At 36.7% G+C, this 18,419-nt stretch overlaps 3 protein-coding genes across 6 annotated transcripts; 1 reads left to right on the forward strand and 2 right to left on the reverse strand.

The window, feature by feature from the left end:
• Positions 1-247: 247 nt before the first annotated feature.
• Positions 248-836, reverse strand: LOC126788658 (uncharacterized). The gene has a single exon (XM_050514668.1). It carries the CDS (start codon positions 770-772, stop codon positions 500-502), a length of 273 nt encoding a protein of 90 aa, XP_050370625.1. The 5' UTR covers positions 773-836; the 3' UTR covers positions 248-499.
• A 780-nt stretch (positions 837-1,616) lies between these two features.
• LOC126786840 (diacylglycerol kinase 1-like) lies at positions 1,617-6,873 on the reverse strand. 3 transcript variants are annotated; one of them, XM_050512793.1, is made up of 14 exons: positions 6,506-6,666; positions 6,065-6,260; positions 5,857-5,979; positions 5,613-5,741; positions 5,010-5,095; positions 4,765-4,852; positions 4,594-4,642; positions 3,791-3,873; positions 3,591-3,658; positions 3,006-3,080; positions 2,559-2,646; positions 2,326-2,442; positions 1,819-2,177; positions 1,617-1,687 (listed from the first exon to the last, which is right to left on the reverse strand). In XM_050512793.1, exons 1-13 carry the CDS (start codon positions 6,571-6,573, stop codon positions 1,851-1,853), a joined length of 1,497 nt encoding a protein of 498 aa, XP_050368750.1. In that variant the 5' UTR covers positions 6,574-6,666; the 3' UTR covers positions 1,617-1,687; positions 1,819-1,850. The 3 variants fall into 3 exon arrangements, with proteins under 3 accessions (XP_050368750.1, XP_050368751.1, XP_050368749.1); XM_050512794.1 differs by lacking the exon at positions 6,506-6,666 and adding an exon at positions 6,678-6,873 and having other exon boundaries at positions 1,623-2,177; XM_050512792.1 differs by having other exon boundaries at positions 1,623-2,177.
• Positions 6,874-14,108: 7,235 nt separating this feature from the next.
• On the forward strand, positions 14,109-18,408 carry LOC126786592 (uncharacterized). Of its 2 annotated transcripts, none has more exons than XM_050512448.1 (5): positions 14,109-14,380; positions 14,634-15,912; positions 16,401-16,670; positions 17,647-17,802; positions 17,898-18,408. In XM_050512448.1, exons 1-5 carry the CDS (start codon positions 14,373-14,375, stop codon positions 18,015-18,017), a joined length of 1,833 nt encoding a protein of 610 aa, XP_050368405.1. In that variant the 5' UTR covers positions 14,109-14,372; the 3' UTR covers positions 18,018-18,408. The 2 variants fall into 2 exon arrangements, with proteins under 2 accessions (XP_050368405.1, XP_050368406.1); XM_050512449.1 differs by having other exon boundaries at positions 14,658-15,912.
• The last annotated feature ends 11 nt before the right edge of the window (positions 18,409-18,419 follow it).

Genomic DNA, 18,419 nt, shown 5'->3' on the forward strand with positions numbered 1-18,419 from the left:
CAGCTTTGGCTTTTGGACGGAAAAAACCAGCGCTTCTGGAAGCTAAGTTACCAAACGCAATAGCTGACTTAGTTTATAATCACCGGAGGCAATAAGCATTACCAAACACAGCCCTTGTTTTCCAAGAAATATCATCCATGAATCACCCCCATTATTATGGTCCTCTTAAGAAGGAAACAAATAAGCACTAGTATGGCAATTTATTTGCCAATGTCTAGCCCCTTCATCAATTCTCTTTCATAAAGCAGAGAGCAACAAATTTTAATTTTCTATAAATAAATAAAATTGTTGAAAGAAATCCCAAGGTAATGAGAATCCTTTTACAGGTTACATGTTGATGAAAACTTCGGCACTATGCAATAATTCAAGGATTTCAAACTGGGTAGAGGCCGGAAAATAACTTATGATATAGAACTGAAATAAGCCATGTAGATTCCTGGATCAAATTAGAAAGAGGCCAGAGAGGGGCGATGAGATCTTTTATATTATGATAATCTAGCTAAAATCTAACAGTATTAGGACCCCAGCAGTTCAATTCCATGACTTTCCTGAGCTTCTCCTCTTTGGACCTCTTCATCTGATTAGAAATGGCTGCAGAAGAAGTAGCAGATTGTTTGATGACCTGAGAATATGATCTGATGTGGTTCTTGGCATGTTGATGCAGTGACCTCAGAACCCCATTCCATCTGCACACTCCTTGGTCTTTCAGAGCCTCAACTGCTCCAATGCTTGTTGCAACAATCCAAGCCCTGCAAGCTGCTCCAGTACTCATCTTCTTCTCTTTTCCTTTGATTTATGGTATGAATTATGAAAGAGAGGGAGAGAAACCCTAGTGGGGTGAACAATAAGGGGTCTGGTTTTTTCTTTTGGGTTTTGTTGATTGGAAAAGAGAACACAGAGAAGGGTTTATATAGAAGAGGAAGGGAATGAAACCAGGGACTTTCTATGGAATTTGCTTTCTGGTCAAGTCGGTCAGTTCAGTCCAATCCAGGCGTTTAGATTTGCCTGTTTTGGTGAAAATCTGCGGTCAAATAAAACCATGTGCCACCTCCCCTCGTTCTCTGCTCATTACTCACGTGCTCCTTACCCTTTTTTCAATTCAAAACCCCGGAAAAGAGGAGGTTCATGCCTGTTTTGTTTTCACCTCAAATCCAGCCGTTTCTGTTTCTGTACATATTGGACCTAACAAAAACTGGGCCTAACAGCTTGGTGTTCGTGCCCACTCCCCCTCCATTCAGAGGTTTCCTAATCGCAGCAGGAATTAGATTTTCGGCCCAATTTTCTTTCTGCGAATGAAATGAGGAGTTTGAGTAGAAATTTGGTTTCTGGCCAAATCGATTCTATGAAAAATTTAGATTGCGAGGCGAATAAGGAGGAACTGAGGGGCTCCAAGGAATCCAGTCAAGCCAATTACCTTGGTCGCAAGTGGAAAGCCTGTGCTGCTATTTGATTACATCCTTTGTTCAAAATAGAGATTAAGCTATCTCTATGAGGACAAGATGCTCACTGATGCACTTACAGACTAGTGCATGCCCTAATTATCCGGCCCAGCTTAGTGAGAACTCAGAAGTAATAACTACAGTATAACAAATAGCTTCATTCCCAAACCATGCATTGCTGGAGCTCTCTTTCTATTGCCAAAAACTACCAGAGTGTTTTGCTGTACAAGCAAGGAGCTATATCTACACTGCAGATAACAATGGAATCGAGCACAACCTATGAAAAAGACCAACAAAGATTTTGCGCATCTACGATCACAAAATAAGAAACCTCTCTATTCAATGGAAAGAAAATCTACTTTGTACAGACTGTCCAGACCTATTCACAGAGAGCATGCGGCTAGTTAGAGGCTAACTGCGACGAGCAATGTGAATGCCATCTGGGATTTTAAATGTGTCAGATGCACCAAACTTCTTCCTCTCGGCAGAGTCTCCTGGATATTCCTCATTACTACTATCCTCATCTTCGTCATGGGAACTAACTGGTGACTCAGGGTCATATACACTTTTGGATCGTTTCAATGGTGTAGCAAGCATGCTTACTTGGCCAAAGTGAGAAATTTCTACAACTACCGAGTCATTGTCAATTGGAAGAGGTTGTTTCCATGGTTCCCCGTCAATTCTCATGAATGTATGGTCGACTGCACCCTTGCAAAACTCAAAACGTATTCCATGTGCCTGCAATGAATGGGATTAACAAAGTCAGCCAACTACCATTACACTGATATATGAATACATAAGATAACTCTCATATTGGAAGCTATTATGTGTCTATTCAAAGATGATAGCAATTGAGAAGGAAAGGCTACTTATTAATATATCATACTTGTGCAAGACGAGTCCCATGTCCATTAGGAGCTAGTAACACAAGCCCATGCCAGGCATCTCTAAAACCAACAATCTCCAGGAGGCCATCATCCACATATGGTGGAGTTAAATCCCGCTGTAAAGCACATGTCAATTAAATGAAGAAATTATAGTTTTTCGGTAAGACATGATGCTACCTTTATATTAAAACTTAGGAAGGAGATAATATATCTGAAACAGGTCAAAACTTACATACTGCACTTTCTTTCTATTTGGTTTCCCCCATGGATCCAGACCACCGGAGAAACTGGGTAAATTCAGGCAAACAATAGACCTAATGCTGTACATCAAAGATCAAAACGTAAATCACAGTAATTTCCCTTTATATATTTTAACTTGTTATATGTTCATGAAATGGTATGCAAGTTTGAAGTATGTTGAAGATGAGTGTAAAAATCCTCCCCAATATGAAGAATGAAACATATGAAAGGATGGACAGAGCCTAAGCTTTCTCTATTTAGTTAATTCAACTGCAAAGAATGATAATATCATCCACCAGGGACTCACAGTATGATTTCTTTAGTTCAATAATGCAATGCTACATTCTGTTTTCTGGAAATACTAACAACTTTGTAGGATAGCGTGTGTGATTAGAGAAGCATGACAGTATATAGAACATTAAAAAATAAATTGTCTCACCTGGGAGGTATCTGGAGCTCTTCCCAGTGACCTTGTCTTTTCATGATCATAATCTTTGTCAGATGTGCTATATTTCTGCAATGAAAAGACACCTCAGTTCTCACTAAATACAACCAAACAAACCTTAACTTGAAGAACTGTTGGAAACATAGGTCAACAACTCTGTAATGCACTCATCCATTTCACAATTTAAGAGCACTATGTTATAACTTATAATGCTGCCACGATATAATTTTGTTTTTTTTTTCATTTTCTCAATTCTCTGTAAAAGTATATTTTTCAAAAGTCGGCCGAAGACAAGCTGAGGAATGTCCGAGTGTATAAGTCAATCTAAAGAAAAAAAAAAGAATGCATAGTCGATCCGGCAGGAGCAGATAAGTTCTATATGGTGAAGGAAGAAGTGGTGATGCCATGAAGACAGTCAATAAATTGCGACTTTTGAGATTCTTATGCGCATATCCATATTAGGGTTTCACATTTCTGCCTATTTCTTTCTCACAAGACCTTTTAAAATTTGATCAAAACTATATATGAAAGGGAATAAAACGGCTGAGCCAAAGAAAAGATGCAAAAGAAAACACTAACCTTGAAGAAGGATGCATGATAGGAGCACAAAACCATCCTTGAGTACATCCTAGCTTAAAATAAGTACTCTGATCCATTAAAAAGGAAAAAAGAAAACAGAAACAATGATAGTAAGTAGAAAGTTCGTTAGGAGGTAAAAGGACAATAAATTGTTGCCTACTGCACAACTATGTTGTATAATAGGTGTAAAAGTTTAGTACTTGATTAATTAACTGGTTCTTAAACTTTTCAGCGTGCAACTTCCTCTGTGCATGAAAATCGTATGATATTTGAGCATCCATTCCTATATAAAACATATGCATTTGTCAGAAAACCTCACAATAGCAGTCGAGGCAGCTAATTACCAAACCAAACAAGTATATACATCTAAACAGTTAAGACTATGCAGTTCGATTAATAAATAGACAGAATAGATGTACTTGCACTCGATTGAAAGATCAGTATCTTTCTTCTTTAAATATTAGCATGACTACCATCACTCAACCCCATATCATGCAATAATAAACTTGGATGCTTGATTTTAGCCTAGCTCACTGACACTAGGCTTGGGCAAAAAGACAATTCTATCAATATACGCCAAAATGCAAGATTTATATAGAGGCACACATACTACAGCAGAATAACTGTACAGAATATATGAGCTTCTAATGATGATAGTGGATGCCTTGCTACAACAACTATGTCTATTAGAGGTTCTACTCCACTTTATAAAGGATGAAACATCAATATCATGAGCGTGAAGATATATCTTTTCTAGACAATATAGGAAACTTTCCTATCACACATACTACCTTGCATTGCATACAATACCATGCTTAGATTTCCAATTTTCCTTGTTAGGATATTTGTTTTAAGTAGTGAACAAAGTTGTATGCTCATCTGCCTTCCTCACAACTGCAAATTGTAAACTACCGGCCTCAAGATTATATCCACAATTCACAGGCACACCCAAGCACAATACTGGATTCTTAATTTAAAGATATTCTATTTCTTAAATTCTTACCCATGCTAAAGTAGTTCCAAAATCCCCCACGAAATGTTTGGAAGCCCTCCTGAGTATAGAAACAGATTATTAATAGCAAGTATGCAAAACCAAGCCCTCCTGTGATAAAGCCAAAACCAAGATAACCAAGAAACACAAAATAAACTACATTTCTGTACAAGTTTTACAGACCTGATGGAATGCATGCAAAGAATGGGGTAGTTCCAGAGGGTCACAAGAACCTTTCTTTGAAGTCTTCATTCTCATAATGATATGCCAGCTGAGTATTACAGAAACGGTGAAAAAAACAGAAATATGTTCAGTTCTTCATTGATGAATGGTTCACTGAGAACAAATTAAGCCGTTAGGACCTACTACATAAGTGCTTATATGTGAAGAGCACAATAAAGTCAACTTATTGATAATATGGTATTCACCTGTCAATTTGCATTTCCTTTGCTGTCTTCACTTGATTCAAGAAATACTGCACAGATTGTCGGTCTGTCCCAGGATTTTTTTTTCCCTATGAAGTCAGGAAGGGATTAGCTCAGAAATCTAGTACTGAGTCGAGTCAATTCACCAACAATTACTACGAAAATATGAATTTCATGAACTTGTCAGCATATAGATACCCAAACATGTACAGATGTACTATCTAAATATCTTAAACGTGAATGTTATAAACTGAGATTAAGTATAAAAAAAAAAAAAGGAAACTATGATGTGGTTATAAGTTATTAGCTATTACAATAGCAAGTAGATTACAGACACATGAGTTTCCACTTGATAATTTATACTTCTTAGATGCAGGACATATTTTCCTACAATGCCAAAACTACAACAGAAAACTACAAAGAATATGCAGGAAATTTCCCCATTTCAAACATCAATAATTCACAACTACAGAGTCCCCTGTCTACAGGATCAATGCGAGTGAGAGTAACAAACACCAGATGCCAAAAAAATGAAAAAACCAGAGCAATGACCACTAACAAATTAACATATGTCCAAGTACTCAAGGTTAGCAAACAAGATATTACCCATCCAAATGCGAAATGGAGATTATTTCCAGTTCCCAACGGCACCGTGGCAACTGGAGGTGGGTTAGGTAGTTTAAGATCAGACACTACACTGAGGAGCCAGCCAGCTGTACCATCTCCACCTGCAACCTATCAATTTCAACTGCCTATCATTCGAAGATAACAGAACAAATTTAAATGTCATTTCAGAGACACACACACAACTCTCCACATACACAAACACACAACAACAACGAAAACTCACAATTATTCTCAACCTCTTCTCGATATCAGCAGCCAAAGCATCCCCCTTAAACTTGAGTGTCTCCAAAGTAACATAGAGCTTATGAAGCACCTTGTCAGGTGCCTTCTCTCCCAAGTCAAACACCTAAAAACAAGGCCATTCCAATCAATCTCCACATATTCAGCTCATACAAACCACGCTATTCCTCGCGCTTTAAAAAACAACTCACCTGATTCTCATTGAGAAGTGCTCTATATGTAAGAAGCAGTTCACCTCCAAGCTGTCCACCACTTCTGGCATTCACAAACACTATCACCGGACACGACGGCGCAAATTTGATCCTCGGCATCGCGCCACCCACCAGTATGTAATTCGGAATGTAAAACTCCTTCAACTTGTCTCTATCCCCCATCATCGCCTCCCAACTGAAAATAATTAAAAAAAAAATCATTCATTCAATTCAAACACTCCAAATCTCAAATTCATCACCTAATTATTTCCAATCATGATTCTTCAGATAAGTTTTTCGCCTCGTTTTCGATAATTCTCCAATTCTAACCTAACAAAATTCCAAGCACAACTTCACAACCAAACAAAAAACAAGCACCGGAATTCCGAAATGAAACAACAAAACTCCTCTAAATTTCAACATCAAAAATCACATTTCAACCTCTTGGCAACCAAGCCGTGAATCTGCGACCCCAAGCGGCTGCCGGAGATTCGATTCCGGAGCTCCATTATCACCGTTATTCAATTTTCCGAGAGCAAAAGCCAGGCAGTAGTAGTTGTTTATATAGCAAACCGAATCATAAGGTGCATGGAATATCAAGGTAGTTGTGTACCTGAGATAAAGAAGCTTGGGAGAAATTTCCAAAGCAAGATATTCAGGAATCGGAAAACAAAGCCTCCACACTGTTAATCCGGATAGAAAGCAAAGGCGGCGATTCGGAGAAGGACGAATCAGAGACGAAAAGAATCAGAAGCTTCGTCTGGTCTTGGAATTTAATTTCAAAAAAAGTGATTCGGAAAGTTTTAGGGGTTTTGTTTAGTCGAGCACGAAAGAGGTTGGCTTTTATAGAGGGAGCCAAAAAGGATTTGAACCCCGTGTCGTCATTAAGAAGGTGTGTTTTTTGGTAGTTATTATTGGCTGCGGAGAGGTCTATGGGGATTGTGACGGGGCAGCGATGTGGGATTTGAGCACGTGTATGTATATTTAAATAGGAAATTTGAATGGGTTTGGACGTTTGGTGGTGGTGTAGAAATTGGAAATGATTAACGAAAATGGGAAGGATTCAACGCGGAATGTCACGTTTTGCCGGCAAGTTCAGGCTGGATTGGATATGTTTATGTGCCTGTAGTTGGCTTAAATGAGTGAGGATCCGAATAAGGGATGTTTATATATTTTGGTGGTGTCTTGTTTTGGTGAAGCCAGAGATTTCTTTGTGCAAGTTAAGTAGGGGCGTCAGTTGAGTATAGCAATCAGTCACACCACCAATTGTTAAAGAAAGTGTCCTTTACTGATTTGATGTTGTCACTTCTGATGTGTAGTTTGGTTTACGGGATCCTCTCCGAACCAAGGTTTTTTACCTGATCTTTTCTAACCTTTTAACTGTACGACTGGTTCTCTCTCTCTCTCTCTCTCTCTCTCTCTCTCTCTCTCTCTCTCTCTCTCTCTCTCTCAACCTCCAATACCAACGATAGTTACTCGATGAAGACCAAAAAGCCGAAAATGAGGAAAGCTGCTTTCGTCGTGGCCGGATTGTTCGAGAGGTGACGGACTGCTGGGATGGAGAATATAAAATTAGAGTATCTTGAGCACATTAGAGAGGTGACGGTGTGGTCTTTATGAAGCTTATTTTTGACGCACGATTAAGCCATCTCGAATTGACCTAAGATGAGAGCAGTGGCCGGACCCATGATTTCAAGTTATGGTGAACTTGAAATTTCTCTTCTGACTGAAGTGACAAGAAAGTTTTCCTTATATTAGTCCACGGCGTGGAGGGGATAATTTTCAGATAACGTGTCAAATATTAGATTAAAAATGTTTGTAAGTCTATTTGTATTGAGAGAATGTAAAAAAAAAAAAACCATTTATAAGAAGAAATCCACACAAATGAAGTATACAAAAAATAAAAAAATAAGTTGTTGCAGATAGGAATCAAACCTGGGTGGCGTACATACAAGTCTTTTTAGTTAACCAAGTCTGCTAAGCACTCAATACTGATATGTTGGGCATAGTAAAAAATTTATTGAACAATTTCGGGTGGACTCACCGCTCAACGTAGGTCCGCCCCCTAGATAAGAGTTAAAAACCTCTTTTTTGACACATACCATCTCCAACCCCCCCCCCCCCCCTTTATGCACACACAAATCACGAGACTCGTGCCTCCCTACTCTTTAATTTTACAAAGATTGTTCCAAGCAACACTTCCCTACTAAAATTTATTAGCACACATTTGATGTGGAGAAGCACAAAAACTAGTGTTGATACCCGAAAAATCATGCACTTGACAAGTACGTTTTCATTAGCAAGAAACTAACTATGTTACTCAATTTACATAAGATCTTATGATTTTATGAATTCTTAACCATGAATTGTCAAGTAAACGCCCATTCATGTGGGCCCAAGCCGCATTCATGCATCATTGGGGTTTGTAGTAGTGAGTATGGTGTGTAAGGTTACAAAAGCGCATGAACACACATTTAATGATTTATCATCGTTGATAATTTCGGTCTGGGCCCGAAATTCAAGCCCAATAATGTGAATCGATGAAGGTATGGCGGCAATAAAAGAATTGGGCCTCCTCCTTTTAGATATAAAAATTGAAGCTGTAATACTTCAAAATTTAGTATTTACTATTTAGTACTCTAAGGTTATATTAACTTAGAATTAATTCAATTTTTCTTCTAATATTTCTCTTTAGAAACCAATGATACTAAGCTTCATGCTTTGAAAGATAGAAAATTTCTTTTTATAAGTATTAGACCATGATTTGAGTACGTTAGCTCATATTCTTGCGTATACTCAATACTTTGTAATTGAGTTTAAGACTAATACTAATAATATTATCTTTTACGCATTATATTAGTGTTAGATATTGCAAATATATTGAAAACCTTATGAAAAGAAGATACTAAATTCTTTTACTTTTTTAGAATAACACATATAAATGTGTTTGTTATATCTACATATATATATAAGCCTTATGCCAATATGTTTTGAACCTAGCTGAATTTTACCCCATCACACTATTTGTTTTTCTTTGTCAACAACCACACTAACTAGCTAGGTTATCACTCAATATTAATTATTGAGAATGGTATGTGATAATTGAAGTTTTGTGTTGAATCACACTATTTGTTTTTTTTTCTTTTTGTTCTTTGTCAACAACCACACTAATTATCTAGATCATCAATTAATATTAATTATCGAGAAGGGTAGGTGAACATTGAAATTTTGTGTTCCATCACACTATTTGTTTTTTTTGTCAACAACCCACTAACTAGCTAGGACATCACTCAATATTATATTAATTATTGAGAATGGTAGGCGATAATTAAATTTTTTGTGTTCTTTTCTTGGCCTATTTATATTTGTGAGCTACCTCAAGTTTTCGTCACACTTCAAAATCAGAAATCATGCAAGTCTAAAGTTCCCTTAGTTGATAGAAAACTCAACCATCAAATGTTTCTCAAGCTAAAATTCTAGCATTCACTCTTTCTCTTTTAAACAAGTTCATTTTTTACTAAAATAATCCAACTTTAGATCCACATCAAAACCTTCCTTTCACCCATGAAACTTCAAGGTAAGTACATCTTACATCCTTATAATCTTTGTCTTTTAAGATTTATCAAAGTGTATAGCTAAGGATAAAATGGAAAAGACCATGTTTTGGTGAGAGTTATATTTTTCGTATTTTATAACATCTGAGTTTGTCCAAGATAACAATAACATTAAATTCTTCATGAAAATTTTTCAATTTAGGCTTTTGAATCATTCAAAAATGTTCAGAAATTGAGAAGTTATGGCTAATCAAAGTTAGAGTTAATAAACTCACTGAAAAATATTTTGTAGCACTCACAACTTTAAAAACTCATATCTCACTCATTTCTTAACCATTTTCCACAAACTTTATATCAAATTAAAGTATAAGACCTCTACTTTTAATCTGGAAAGTTTTCAGAAGAAATGATAAATTTTTTGTTATAGGTAGAATATGTAGACATCTAAGATGATAACTTGAAGATCGGTTTTCTGTACTGTTACTGTGTTTGAACTTTTTGGACTCAATGACTTTGAACTGGACTATATGACTTATCCTATTGGATTCCTTACGAAAAATACTTGAACATATACTCCTCACTTGCCTGATTTGGACGTTTTTTGATTGAGTTATCGATACGGAAAGTTGACGGACTTTGATACTATTATTTGAATGACAATTGCTATTTTGGACAAAGACTTTCCTTATTATGGGAGAAATGACTACTAATCCTTTGATTACTAACTAATATTATCTAATTATTTTTAATTTAAAGTACATTTACTTTATTTGCACATTTACTTTCAAGTTTATTAACTTGTTTATTTCATGCATACATTGAATTATTGATAAGTATTTATATCTTGGTGTAAGATTATATATATATATATATATTTTAGTATTTAAATTGTCTTAATTACTAAACTTTGTGATATTCTATTGACATTATTGAGTTGGAGGTGTGAAGCCGGGTGATTAGTACTACCCCGTGTTTAAGTGAATTTCTGGTAAAATTACTTTGTGCTTTGTGAGTTAGTCTTGGGCCCTAGTCCCTAGTGCACTATTATACTCATATGAGAATTGACCTTGAGTATACATACTTTGATGTTGGCCTCGGTATGCTGAGGCTTATTAGTGTTTTGGGTAAACGTGAACCCTAACATGTGACTTTGTGATTAATTACCAGTTTTCTTGAAAATTCACACAATTGATTGAATATATTGATGCTGATATGTATATCTATATGCATAAGTAAGAATTCGTGTGACTAAATACATATGGTTCTTGGTAGATTTTACTTGGTTGTTCATATTTGAATTTCTTATTAGTCAAATTATTATAAGAATGTATTATGTACTTACTGAGTCTGTGTTACTCATGATGCTATACAATCTTATTTTCAGGTAATAAGTATATGTTTGGGAAATGGGATGAATCTACTAAATAAAATGATGGTTTTTCTTCAATTATTATTTCAAGACAATAAATGCGAGACTCATGTATCTTCACTAAAATTTTAGTATTTTCTAAATCCGTTGTATTGTAAAATAACTCTGATTCCATTTTCTAATAAAAGTATTATTCAGACATATATTTCTATCAGTTTTATTGAGGAAATTTTATTGGTTTTAAGATCACACCTCAAATTCGGGAACCATATTTCCATATAATAATAGTCTCGGATTTAGGGGCGTGACAGAAGCTAATACCAAAGTCCAACATCATTCTCCTCTAAAAAATGACCCAGCATATTTCTTCTAAGCTCCATTTCAATTTGCACACACTCCCAATTTGCTTTCCCCGCACCTCTCAAATACCCAGTATTTGCATCCTTCAGCAATCACTTACACAAAATAAAACATTAAATCCACATGGTTATCACCTTGTATATGTCCCAACAAACTCTCAAACTAGTCCAAAGTATTCTCTCCCTTTGGAATCATGAATCCCCAATTTCATATCTTCTTCCAATCTTCCATTCCAGATTTCCCGACGTTGAGATTAGTGTCATCGCCACCCAGCAGTAGCCACTACAGCAAATCTCGATTTCGTAGAGGAACCATCTTAAGCAAACTTGAAGAACCACCCTAAGCAAACAATATTTCCCTGTTTTTTGGTGCATATATTAGGAGTATATGGAAGAGAGATTGTTTTATTTAGAGGATTATAAAGTTTTCAATCACCCAACATCTCAATTGTGAGCCTATAAAAAAGGGAGTTTGGGGTTGGAACGATCATCTAATTCCATCAAGCAAAAACCTAGCCTAAGCATTCATGCACTCACGCCTTCAAGCTATAAGTTTTCTTAGCCATTTCCCTTCCAGAACCTCACCCTGAAACCCAGATTTGCTTCTAGAAAACCAACCCTTCAAAATTTGCCCAATTCTTCCACCACCGTGTATTTTTAGCTCCCACGCCAAGCTTATTTTGCAAAGCTTTGTTAGTTTGAATCACGCACAAAATTAATTCAATCCTCTAAGTTATTGAGTTAATTATGGCCTAGTTACCTCTTAAATCAAAAGAACCCATCACAACTAGTAAGAGATCGAAAACAACTCATAATGGACTACGATTGGAGAGATTGAGTTACCACTCTTATCAACAAATCTGTCATAAAACTACTCATTGTTATCTCTCAAACTTGTTACTCCACATTTCTCAGATGATAAAAAAGTTGTAATTTTATTGGATCCTACAAAATTAGGCAATTCAAATACTTCTCATGTTTCCGAACAATCTCCACTTAAACTTGAGGCAACTCATATCGGAAGGTAGAATGACATTGTTACCGAAAACAACACTGCGTTCTACACAATTTCATGAATCTAAATTCTAATTTTTCTAAGGTGATTTCACTAAATAATATCCCAATTATTTTGCATTCTAACTTTTAGTACCTCGTATTTGGAAACTATCGCATTGGTACATGAAATCTCTATCTCAACCCAATTTTAGTTTATTTTGTCAATTAACACCGTTAGTATCTTCATCTCCGACCAATTTTAAGGGGCATTATAGTTACTTCATTTCCCTTAGATTTCAACTTCTATTTAAAAAAACAAGTTAATTAATATATATAATTTCATAAGAAAATAAATAAGCATAATTAATTTACCACAACTATTACAAACAAGTTAAAGTTCGCAATTAAAAAATATACCAGCATATATTTCATATTGTATAAGTCTTTCAACCAATAATCATGCATACTGTTATAATAAAATAGTGAAAAGCTCTATCATATGCAACCAGAGATGAGCTGAAGCATCATCAGCATCATCTTTCTCAAGGAACAAGACAACAAAAGCACTTGGATCTCGTCCAGAAAGAGGTGCTATTACGACACTAATATCAACACAGTATTTGACCAACCACCCCGAGTAGTCCCTCTATCTCCATCACCTCAACCTGAGTCTGGCAATGCTCAAGAACCTCAACCAGACACAAACATCTGTCATACTCCCCAAAATATATGTCTGAATTTAGCAACACCATGTTGTTTCCTCTTCCATTCATACTCTAAATAAAAGTCATTTGCTACCTGAGGAACAGGAGGGGCAGTCCCTACAATTCGCAAACTCTCCTCACCAAAGTCATAGTAATGCTTCAAATCCCAGTCCTGCCTTTCAAACCCTTATGGCTCCCCTTCTTCAACAATGCATGACAAGCCTACGCCACATGTCCTCTTTATCCAACGAACAACGTCGTTGTAGTAAACTGCTCCTTCCCTGCAACTGTCGATGAAAAACTCATCATGACCGTTGTCGTAAAAACTGACGATGAAGAAATAAGCCTTGAAACTCCTATCCCAAGTCCCGGTCTCCGATGAGTACACCTCAATCCGTTGGCGCCTACTGCGGAATGGGCCATGACTCACACACCACCCTGTAATGCGGCAACTTGCAAGAGTCGAAAGTCAATCCATACCTCACAAACATCCGCGAATCTTCATCCAAAATTTCGAGGCTTGGCGCAGAGAGACGTCAGAACTTGTTTGTTGTCGGATTGACGATGTATATCTCTAGCTTGTTGGTTGATGAACATAAATAATATGAAATATATGCTGGTATATTTTTTTAATTGCGAACTTTAAATTATTTGTAATAGTTGTGATAAATTAATTATGTTTATTATTTTGTTATGAAATGATATATATTAATTAATTTTTTTAAAAAAATAGAAGTTGAAATCAGAGAGAAATGAAGTTACAAAAATGCCCCTGAAATTGTTTGAAGATGAAGTTACTAATGATGTTAATTGACGGAAGGAACAAAAATTGGTGTTAATTGACCAAATGAACTAAAATTAAGTTGAAATATAGACTTGAAGTATCTATGCGATAATTTCTAAATATTAAGTACTAAACATTAAAATATTGTTTTACTGAAATCACCCATTTTTCTATCCAACGTAAAATAAATGACAACAAACGACTCCGACGGTGGAACCCATCACTGCCCACTTATAAAAGGTTCCAAATTATTCCCGTGTGGCCGAAAGGGAGCAAAAGCAAAGCACAAGGTGAAGAGAAAAGAAGGGCAGAAAGATTTGCTCAGAGAGTCTCGCCTCGCACACCATATCTACCTCCCGACAATTTATTCCCCAAAAACAGGAAAACCCTTCCCGACTCGCCACGTGGATCAACCACCATCTCCACCTTCATTGCGCCACCTTCACCGTCCATGGTGGCTCACGATTCACGTCCCACATATTGATGCAAACGCCGGCCACACAACCCCGTTGGACGATTTCTGTCAGCCCAATCCAATCATCATGTCCAGGTTAGTAGTTTCCTCCCCAACCTCTCTATTACCTTAGCTGAATAGACTTTCGGGTCTGAGGGATTGTCAAGAGTATAAGTCTGTTGTTGAACTTGTTTTGTATTGTTATACAATTATCAATTATCACGCAATAGGGATTGGTGGAATACTGGAATTGTTTTTGTTCCAATTTCATGTATGTGGTTGTATTCGCAAGTTTAGTAGATTAGGTGGACTGTGGTTTAGTGTCGTGAAGAGATTTGGTGATATGCAGATTTTTGGCATATGGAAATGTTAGGAGGGTTGCGCAGGGAGTTACAAGTAACAGGGCAGATAACACAGTTGAAGCTCCTTACGCTCTCTGCCGGTTGTTTTTGAGACATAATCATTCGTTAAGAGGGCAGTCCCCGTTTCTGAATAGTGGTGGTTGTAGGAACTTATATAGCGTATCAGCAAGGAGTTCAGCTTCTCAACATGCCCAATTTGCTTGGAGAAAGCTATCTCACTTATATTTCTATCGGGAAACAGCCTTCCCCCAAATAAGTCGAATGGCCCGTGCTGTGAGCTTCGCTTTGACCCGCTCAAATTTAGTGGCTCCTGGTGTTTTTTCCTTTATAGTTGGAGAGTTCATTTGCACGCAGCATACATGCATACAAGCAGAAGGCCTCCCAACAAAGGACACTTTGTATCTTCATGCCCAAGATGGACATATACTTTTGGCCCTGTTTTTGGTTTCACTTGTGGAGTGTATTATCTTGTTTATCAGAGCAATTTATCTAGCTGTTTTGTTCTCACCCTGTATAGCCATGTCACTCTTTAAGGGTTCCTTTGGCACCCAGTTTAGGAAACAGTGGCTTCATGTTGTTCATCATACACTGGAAAAAGCAGGCCCAGCTTTTATAAAATGGGGTCAATGGGCAGCTGCAAGACCAGATCTCTTCCCAAGAGATTTGTGTACTGAACTTGAGAAACTCCACAGTAAAGCTCCAGCTCATAGTTTTGACTTCACCAAAAGTAGTGTTGAAAAGGCATTTGGTCGCACGCTGCCTGAAATATTTGAAAATTTTGATGAGGAACCTGTGGCGTCAGGAAGTGTTGCTCAGGTTCATCAAGCTATACTCAAGTACAGATACCCGGGTCAGAAGATCAAGCCCATTTTAGTTGCTGTTAAGGTAAGACATCCTGGTGTTAGTGAAGCAATTAGGAGGGATTTTATGATAATAAATTGTCTAGCCAAAATTTCAAGGTTCATCCCTTCTTTAAAATTGTGGAGATTGGATGAAAGCCTACAGCAATTTGCTGTTTATATGTTGTCACAAGTTGATCTTTCAAGGGAAGCTGCTCATCTGAGTCGTTTTAGCTATAATTTTCGAAGATCGAAAGATGTCTCATTTCCAAGACCTCTTTATCCCCTGGTGCACCCATCTGTTTTAGTCGAAACATACGAGCAGGGTGAAAGTGTTCAGCACTACGTTGATAAACTTGAAGGCAATGAACCGATAAAAAATGCCCTTGCTCACATTGGAACCAATGCACTACTGAAGATGCTTCTGGTATGTATTCACTGTGATCTTGTTACTATTGCTTTCCTTTATTTTCATCTAATTATTACAGTTTTTATTTACTCATCATCTTCATTTACTGATGGCCTGGATTATAGAATGATAGGAGTCTGATCTAGTTTAATGTTTGTGCAGTATAATATAGAACTTATACCTTTGACCACTCTGTGTCAGGAATAACATTCATAAGGTTGTCGCTGATGCATATATATTCATCTCTTTGCGACTGTTTAAGTCGTTGCTAGTACAATATATATTGTTAGTTAAAATTATAACTCAAAGTTGGAGCTAAAAGTGAAATGCCCTGACCCTTGTAATTGTCACAGTAAATTAGTAATCTGAATGATCCTTGTAAAAAAGAGTTGGATAATGGCAATTTTAGTAGTTATTATTTTTTGATGTATTTCTGAAGCAGCTTGAATTTGATTGTTCTTTGGTTTTGTTTGCTAAAATGACTTTTTTTTTCTCTTCTTTCTCAGGTAGATAATTTTATTCATGCTGACATGCATCCTGGAAATATTCTTGTCCGAGTAACCCATAGCAAGGTCCCGGGCAAACAACTTTTTGGATTGAGGCCTCATGTTGTTTTCCTTGATGTGGGCATGACTGCCGAACTTTCTAAGAGGGATCAACTGAATTTAGTGGAATTGTTTAAGGGTGTGGCCCTTCGTGATGGTCGAAGTGTCGCAGAGTGCACACTTAGATTATCTGGACATCAAAACTGCCCAAATCCAAGTGCTTTTATTCAGGTAAACTTTTTTCTTTTGACTGTCAAAATTCAAATCCAAGTGCATTCACACATCATATTTTCCTTTTCTGTAAAAGTTTTATACTTCTGAACCCATGAAAAAAAAAACAGTTCATACACTGTCTGAATTATTAACCAGTCATTCTTCATCCCAGTTTCATTATCATCATCCATATTTTTTATTTCCAACAAGCGATGAAATCATTATTTATAAGTTCAAGATACACACCAGCCAATGATAAAATCCAAAACTCACCCTTCACTCCTCTTTCTGAGGGAGAGAAGATGACTGGGACAGGCCATTGTTTGTCTGTTGACTGTTGACACTATCAGCTTCATTATCTATGTGATTTACAGCAATAACTACTGCAAGATAATTCTAACATGTTGCTTTTTCTGGGTAATACCTTCTTTTTAATTAAATGCTGTTTGTGCAATTGAGCTTTTTCGCACACAAGTATGTTTTCAGTGCACCAGTATGAAACTATTTTATATCTTAAGATACTATTAAAAAAAGAAGTTATATCTTAAGATGAAGATGCAATGAAATTCTTTATCCTATGAGACATAAATTCTGAATCGAAGTGGTTAACAGTCAATATAACTGTATTTGTTTCCTGTTCTGTTGGCCTTGTTATAATTGCCATAAAACCCCATAATTGGAATTCTGGTTATGATTTGTTGGCATTTATGTTGTTGTTATTTGTTTGCCACTTTGCCAATGTGTCGCCATTTGATATTAGATTTTTGACGCCTTAATTGACTGACTAAGGCCTTAAATTTTCTATAATATATGCTTGATCATCTTCTGGGTAACTTGATTCCTAAGTTCACCGATTTTCCTTTTCCTCCCAAATTTGGCCATGCTCTGTGCAAACCTGTTGCTCTAATTTTATCATTTCTAGTTTGAGTAGATTCATCACTGTCACATATTCTTGTCATGTGGGTTTAACTTTAGGACGACATTTCTTCAACAGGAAGTAGATAAATCGTTCAAAGTATGGGACTCCCCAGAAGGTGACATGATGCATCCTGGAGATTGCATCCAGCAATTGCTTGAGCAAGTTAGGAGGCACAAAGTCAAAATAGATGGCAATGTTTGCACAGTGATTGTAACCACTTTGGTTCTTGAGGTAACTGACTTGCATTCTTCCAATATACTGTATATGTTTAAGTCAAACACCTTTCCTTTTGGAAATATGTGAACTTTGGTGGTACTTTTCTGTAGGGATGGCAACGGAAACTTGATCCAGAATATGACATGATGCACACTCTGCAGACCTTGCTTTTTAAGGCGGACTGGGCAGAGTCATTTACTTACACTATTGAGGGCCTCATTGCCCCATGAAATTTACCATCATATGATTTTTATTTATCTCCTCTTTTTCCTTATAAAAAAACACATCAGAGTCACCTGATTACAGAACAGAAACCAACAAGGAAGATGCTGCTGCTTCGATTTCCTTTCCTCACAGTTTTGACACAGAAAGAGAAGGATACATGTTGTACTCAGAGAAAAATAAATCCCATTGCTTTATGCTCTATATCTGGGGATTAGAGAGAAAGGATTTCACTACATTTGCTCTGGTTTTTTTTCCCTGATATCCTAATTTTTTTGCTTCTATGTTCTATTTTACGGAAACAATTAGGTGTACCTAAGATTAGTTGTGAACTTAATAATGGCATATGCTGTAGTGGCAGCTATTAAACCCAACAGCAGTCGGAATCAAAGTATTGGTGATCAATTTTG

The sequence above is a fragment of the Argentina anserina genome, chromosome 3 (assembly GCF_933775445.1).
Source record: "Argentina anserina chromosome 3, drPotAnse1.1, whole genome shotgun sequence".
NCBI lineage: Eukaryota > Viridiplantae > Streptophyta > Magnoliopsida > Rosales > Rosaceae > Argentina > Argentina anserina.